Source organism: Rhea americana, unplaced genomic scaffold (assembly GCF_003343005.1).
Source record: "Rhea americana isolate MKP2758 unplaced genomic scaffold, rheAme1 scaffold_462, whole genome shotgun sequence".
Classification (NCBI taxonomy): domain Eukaryota; kingdom Metazoa; phylum Chordata; class Aves; order Rheiformes; family Rheidae; genus Rhea; species Rhea americana.
In genome coordinates this window covers 282,083-289,711 of record NW_028186604.1, presented here as the reverse complement: position 1 = coordinate 289,711, position 7,629 = coordinate 282,083, and the positions used below count along the sequence as shown (strand labels likewise).

The 7,629-nt window shown below is 42.9% G+C and overlaps 1 protein-coding gene across 1 annotated transcript in view; it reads left to right on the top strand.

The window, feature by feature from the left end:
• Nucleotides 1-6,136: 6,136 nt before the first annotated feature.
• The window catches only part of CDS1 (CDP-diacylglycerol synthase 1), a 33,136-nt gene continuing 31,643 nt past the window's right edge, over nt 6,137-7,629 (top strand). The window contains exon 1 of the mRNA XM_085316340.1: nt 6,137-6,270. Within this exon, the coding sequence (XP_085172466.1) occupies nt 6,137-6,270 (134 nt within the window). The remainder of the gene's footprint in view (nt 6,271-7,629) is intronic.

The following is a 7,629-nucleotide window of genomic DNA, read 5'->3' as shown; positions in this document are numbered from 1 at the left end:
TCCRAAAGTCATTAGTCAAGATTTGCTAAGGTTCTTTTGACTGCAGTCCTGAARATTAAAATAAATAAATAAATAAAAAACATAGAAGAGATCTTGGGTGTCTATCATTAGGTAGCTCACATTTTCATAGTTCTTCTTAAATGAGGTGCAAGACCCTTCTCTTAGCCTGTATCCCCCTAGTAAGCAGCTGAGGGGCCCATCTAACACAGTTTCAGGTCACAGGGTTTTGAGAAAGATGGTGAGGACACCAAAGGTATATAACTGGTCAATAATTGCTGGTGTAATTTTATGACTATACCACCTGAAGCTAACTCCCAGAAAATTCACAGAAGCTAATACATGGGAGCACCTTTGTGAAGCACAAAATGTACTTAAATCTGAACACTACCACAATAAAATGGCAGCAGACCAGCACTTTACAGAGAAACCTTTCCAGATCAGGACTGTAATATTTGGCTTAATTACATCCTGCTGACTGCTCTCTATTTATAAAATGTACACTGAGCATGCTGCAATGCTCTGCCTGTCCCTTGAGATAAGACAGTAAGATGGTATTGCTGGCAAAACAGAGCAGTATTTCATAAACCGTTTAAAATCAATGGTAGTATATCTGCTTATACCTTAGATGAACTTTTCTTGTGAACTGAAAGGTAATAGGATGGATAATAAATAGATACACTACAATTCTATTAAATGAATTGATGTATAACTTCTTGAAAGCAGCATAAAAAGGAGGGGGAAAGATCAAGTGAAAGCAAGCCCACAAAAGTCCAAGCTGTGCTCCATGCATCAGAAAGCAAGTAAACAGCAAATATTTTCTGTGGGAATGATATTCTGGCCTGGGAAATGGAGAATGTGGTGCTGAAACTGCCAGCCTTAGTGTAAGAAACTGGTAAAATACCCACTAACTGAACTGGAACGTAAAGCCTGGGCCTGTTACCTGATACGCGAGCAAGCGTGTTTCTGTTGCAGTAGGATGCAGTGCTGACAGCTCCTAGTGTGGTACGAAAGCCTCTTCCCTGAGAGTCCAGCCTTCGGGGAGGACTGTGGCATGACACTTTGTTAAACAAAAAGAAAACAAATGATGTGAAACTGAGAAGATAACATAAGGTATAGGTGCAAATATAGTCACCCTGAGGTCGTGCTGAAGTGATTCTCTCTTGCAGATCATGACAGGTAGTTGTTAGATTCAGGAGCTTAGGATTTTAACACTGGTTCAGACCATACATGTTAACAAACTGTCTCCACCTCCAGTAAAACCAGTGAGAAGTGGTTTGGGGCTCAACGAATTTGCTTGGCAAAGGCTTTYCTGTCAGGGTAGTTTTGAGAAACAGAGTAGTGGGGGATCTGTGGGAAGCAATAGGTCTCCACCTCGTCCATCCCGACCTGCCCTCTTTAGGTGCGGGCAGTCATAGAAAACAAGGCTTACTGAACCTGTCCTTGGGACCAGTACTCCTGAATCCGTACTGGTGTTTGTACTGCTTGGAAGCTACATGGAAGCTACTGCTTGGGAAGCCCAACTGTRTAATGACCTCAAGAACTATTACGTATCTACAGGGGGCTTTTAAAAAACATATTATAAAACTTCTAGCAGAGAGTTGTTTGCTCTTTGGTCCTATAACAGACACCAAAACAGTAAACTTCTTTCTATAAGTCTTTAGCTTGAATTGGAAATAGCTCATTCCATCTGTGTTGCATTTTAGGAGGGGGTTTCTAGAACTGTCCCAGCTATTCTCTCTCTGATAGAAAATACCATATTGACAGAGCTATACCATAAGTCCCCTTCAAATGACCCAGCGATTGCCCCCTTCAGTCTGAGCCATCCCAGAGCTGGAAAGTTATTAGCCTCTACCCCTGGCATCCGCAACGCTGTTTCTCCACCAAGATCGTCCTCACCTTATTGCCTGCTCCTGCACTCCTTGCAAGAGTTGCCTTTGCCAACAGGAGGAGGGACGTGCCAAGGCCTTCCTCCGTATGCGAGGAGGTCAGGACGCAAGAGGGCCGTAAGCTTTTGAACCACTGCTGCCTGAGAGACATTACGGCTACCTCAAATCGTTCGACTTTCCAAGCAGCTGCTACTTTCCTGGAAATGGTCCAAGTTAATTTTGATGTCCTTTATTTAAATTGAAATAAAAAACATATAGCAGCACAATAAACACAGTGAGGAGTTAGAGGCTGATGCATTATCATACTCCAAACAGATGTTTTTATTAAAATAAAGGATCTGCATGGATAATACAACGTACAGTGCATGTGAAATTACACAGGAAGGGTGTGTTGCAAATTCATGGCATGTTCAGGCAGCCGCAACACGCAAGTTCAAGAATTAATTTCACATCTTATACGAAAACAGCAGCAGCTTGCCAAACACCCACCATGTATGGACCGTGTTTTGGGAAAAAAGAAACAGCATCCCAGGGATTATGATAGGGAGGAAAAATCAAGAACAACTATGCAGTTGTGCAATGCTTAGCCACTTTGACCAGCCAGAGGGTGACAACTGCAGCCAGATCTTTCACAGTGGTCATTAGATGATGTGCCTCAGACTTCGGTATTTAATTTGGAAGTACTGAGGCCAGTTTGTTTTGTTATTTTGTGGCATTTTTTGTCTGGTGCATAACTGGCCTACTTCATAAAGTACTAAGCWAATAATTCTCAACCACAAATACCATGGACTGTGATATTTTTATGCCAGACTAGCAAATGTAAACAGATTACGTGACATGCTAACCAAACACAAAAGAACTTTCAACGCTATCAGTGGATTTAAATTACTAAAATACAGATACAAATTTTACTCAGGATACCCTGGAAAAATGTCATCTTTTGGGCTATGTTAAACCTAGAAATACAACATTAGAGCTCATACTGCATTCATTTAGAAGGGAAAACAGCCTCTCATCTGACTTCCACACTCCTATATTTCAGGGAGACTTTTCTTTTTTCAGGATCTGGCTCTGATGATTAGAGGAGGAGGAGGAGGAGGAGGCCTCATCTCACGGTGCGTTAGGTTACGTAATAACAAGCTCCTGACCTGGAATTTCAGCTTCAAGCTTACCCCAAGCAATCGAGCTCGAACGCGCTGCTCCCACACATGGTCTCAAGGCAGCACAGGAGGCAGCTCTCAGTTCTCAGTTTTGTCAGGAGACCACACGGGTATTAATAGCTTGCATTATGGTTTTGGGAACGAACATTCAGCATGATCTATCAGAGGCTGTTACATAACTATTCTGCTATTTTTTTTCTAGTTTGGTGTTACCTTCCTTATAATAATCTAGAAATACCGGAAGGTTATAAATTGATCCAATAAAGCATGTTATGATACTGTTCATAATTAATATTATCAGAGGGATACAATGCTGCTTGACATTGCTGCGCATGAGATATTGACAGCATTTTTCACTTGTCTCTCACAGTCTATGGATAAATAGGAATCAATTTAAAAAACAAAAGATGCAAACAACTTCAGACTGCCAGTAATAAGGCTCCTGTGTTTAAGTACGAAGCCGTATAATTCTTTTCAGCATGTATGTGGAGCCAGATAGCTGCTGTCCTGCAGCCTCTGAGGGAACCAGTGACCAGTTTCTTCAGTCTGCTTCTGTTATACCAGAAATGAAGCAGAGATGCTCTGCAGCTTTCTGTTGGTCAGCAGAGACAACAGCAGCCCCTGGCTGACTTTCTTTATATGAGTATTACATCAGTATTTTGTACAGGGCTTATGTAACTTTTAACACAGAGCTTATATAACTATTTTAATATAGGGATGTCAGGTTTATTCCCTCTTCTGTACGTACGTTGAGATGCACAGCAGAGAGGTAGCGCCTTATTAAATGGGCAACGCAAATCTGCTTGTTCTGGATAACTGGAGTGCAGGGTAAGGAGGGCAGTGGTTAATCAGATAATGCATCTTATCCTTAGGTACCTGGGCAAATCCTTTGCTTGTTAGGCGCTTTCCCGTGTTACGGAAAGTGTTGAGCCAAATCATTTAGGTTTGGTTTGTTTGCTGTCAGCTTTTCGCTACTCAACTCACGTGAGAATTCAAGGAGAAGGCAAAGGCAAGTACAGCAACAAAAGCCTCTGAGGCCTCATAGATCAAGATCCTGAACTTTTATATAAGGTACTTGATAATATTTACATATTGGAAAAGTTGATTGCTGGCATGCTAATACCATTGTATGTAGAGAACATGAAAGTGTCTGCCACATGTCATGCAACCACAAAAGGTCAAAACATTTGGAGAACTGATGTTGCATTCCAGCTAATGTATGTTAATGAGCCCAAAGGAACCCGAGTAACAGGGTGTCAGCTTGTAAAATTCCCATCCAACCAGTTTAACCAGCTGTAGCTTCAGAAATACACCGGGCTCCTGCAGATTCATGGGGCTCTGACTGAGAAACAACTGAGATTTGGCACAACCGTGCTCCCACACTCAACTTACTCTCTAACATCTGCAGCCCACAATTCTGCTGCAAAATCCATTCTTTTTTCTTCTAGGTTTGAGTGGTTTGAAACAATTTGCTATAATATAGCCTGACTGCTTATTGTTTTGGTTGCTGTTGCATTCCTGAGCACACCACAGGTGAAAATGTGTGTGGCAGCAGCATAACCGCATGGCTCTGGGACAAAAAAGCAAGTGAAATTAGAGTTGGCTGCAGGCTGATCACGCTGGAGTCTGGTCCTTATTTCTAATTCTCTCCCTCCCCTTGGCCCTACCTACAGGATTGCTCACGCAGTCACCCCACTGTCACCAGTTGTTCAGTCGCTTGCTGTCTTCCTTGTTGCCCAAATGCAGTGACTCATCTTCTTGCATTCACTTTGCTCCATTCATTCGAACATTTTGAGCCCTTCACCTTTCCCCCTTTGCTATTATTATTACTTTCACCCATTAAAGCCACAAACAAATATTTTCTCTTTGGAGGTTTCCTGGGAGAATTCTTTTGCCCTGTACAGTTTAGGTTAAGGAAGGAACAAAAGATGTAGGAGAAATCCCCTCTTGTGGATGAGACTTAAAGATCTGCTCTTTAGGCAGGTATTAAAGCATCGTCTTCATCTTGGTGATGACAGAAAGGCCAGAGGGTGGCATTGAGTCATTCGCATACCTCTCTGCATTTGTTAGGCCAAGTTTACCAGAGATGTTTACAACAAGGCATACAGTTCTTCAACTAGACTCAACTACATCTCCCCATGTATTGACCTCTGCGTGGGTTATGAGCACCAGGGGAAACGACCTGAACTTCTGCGTAATGCTCTTGAGAGACCATCGATAGCAGAAGCTGCGGAGAGCAAGCAGACCTCCTGGGGAATATTCCTGGCCTCGAGGCCATTGCAAGGGCTGCTGCCTGCTGTAACGGCAAGGCAGAAGGGGATGATACTTGGAAGGCAGTTCTTGAGAAGCAGTGCTCTATAGTAGAAAAAAAAGGACATTTTAAATATTTYGTGAAGTTTTCGGCAGTGTGCTGTACTACCATTTATTTTCTTTCTGCAGTACTATTTTYGATTTGTAAGGCAGCCAGTCCCACTGAAGGGACCAACCAAGTAGGTGGAAGTCTTGCTCTTGAAGTAAGAGAAACTGCGATCTCTTCTGAAACCTTCAATGGAAAAAAGACTTGCAAAGGAAATTCCATAGTAAGAACATACTGGAAGAGGAGAAAATAGAAAGCATGTGTCATTAACCATCTGGATCCATTCTGAGCCTACATCGCTCTGTATGGTTTCTGTTTTCTATGTTGGATGACCATTTTCACTATCAGATTCTGGGGAAGGATACCTGAGTTTTGGACTCCAATTTTTCCTGTAATATTTCATTTATGGAGAAATAGATTTAGAAGTATATTCAGCAGTAGTGAAGTGTTAGAGGATCCGAGCCACATTTCTTTATTCCTGGTCCATGCTGCACTGCCACCGTAACCTTTCTCTGCAAAGGACCTGGCTATGAGAGCTGTGCCTCTCTGGCCTATCTGGTCTGGCGCTCTCTGTGTATCATTTCCTCTAGTTTTGCCTTCTGTCTGAGTAGCACTTTTCTTAGCATGTGAGATTTTTACAAATGCTTGAGTATGCTCAAGACATACTAACTTCTGACATTGTTAGTGGTGCTTTGGGTAGACTATTTCATAAAAAAGAACGTTCTTCCTAAACAATGTTCACATTAGCTGGCAGTGAGATTGGAGTTGRTGTATCAACAAAACAATGTGTGCAGCAGCTTGGTGTAACTTCCCGAATGGCGGAGTTGTCATTAAAAACAAGACAAGCGTACCTTTATGCAGACAAGAGGTACGTTGTGTGTATAATAAAACTAAATCATGAAATAAATAAAAAAACACCCCAACTTGGTGTAACCAGTTAGAACAGGGATAAAGTAAATTCCAGCATAAGAGGTGACACATTGCTGTCTTGCATCCGCTGCTGGCTCCGAATTTGCAAATACAGGCACGTAAGTGACATCTAGATTCAGCTCCTTTATGAAAATGTTTCTTAGGAAGCTCGCTGCTGCCTTGGACGAACTGCTGATAGCTACACAAACACCGTGGAGTGAGAAAGGGGTTGGAAGCTGGTTGGCCAAAGGAATTCAGTAGGTTTTAGGAAAGAGAAAGTAATATTTGCTCTTCTGATCACCTGACTGCAGTATACTAGAGCTAAGAGAAGGCCTGAAATGTTAGGTCACGTAAAACTTAACCAGGAGGCTGGGATTACAGCAAATTATAACAAATCTCAGCAAACAGCAGTGATTTCCAAAACAGCTCTTCAGGTCACTGTTTTCCCTGTCTGAAGTTCACCTTCCCTCTTGTTTGACTCCAGACATGACATACRCTTTCTTACCCACCTAAACCTGCTCCTCCTTTTATTCTGTCCCACATATGTGCGGCTCAGGCAAAGGTGCCGGTTTGGCTATTTTCCTTTCGAACCCGTCCAGTTTACAGCTTCTGGAGTACCTTGTCTAATAGGAAAATAGCACTGCCGCCGGACTAGCTATCTCTCAAAAAGCACTCGTAACCTGCCGTGTTGAACGTTTTTTTATCTTGACTGTGAACTGTTTAATCAGATTAATTATGTCTTTGYATAGGCTGGCGCAGTGCTTCATACAGTGCTTAGCACAGCAGGGCGAGTGTTTAACCTAGCTTTTTTAAGACGGAAAATCTAGAATGTGTCTAGGAAAATAAATAAATAAATAAATAARCAGACCAAACCAAGAATTAGCAATGCCTGTAGTGGCTGTAGTAGAAACACCCGCAAGTGTCAACTCAGAGGCTTGCGCCAGAGCCGGGAGACARGTTTGCAGCACTGTACATAGGTATCTGTCCCTCTTTTTTTTACTGATTTAAATGACGGAGTTCCATTCTAAATATAGGGGGAAATTTTGCTTGCAAGTCCAAATGGGTATTTAAGGAATTTGCTGAGAGGCATTAAAGAAGGCACGGGGAAGGGCTGTCATGTAGACGCATAGCGTTTTAGGACGATGTGTTACGAGCAGCTCAGTCAACAGCTGAAATCAAAGTCCCTCTCCCGAACCGCCCGTGCTCCCGCAGCAGGAACTGCGCCTCGGGAGACGCGGGGCCGACACGCCGCCACGGCGAAGCAACGCGCGGGCAGCAGCCCCCCGCCCGCCGGGCTTTGCCCTCGCCAACGGCCGCC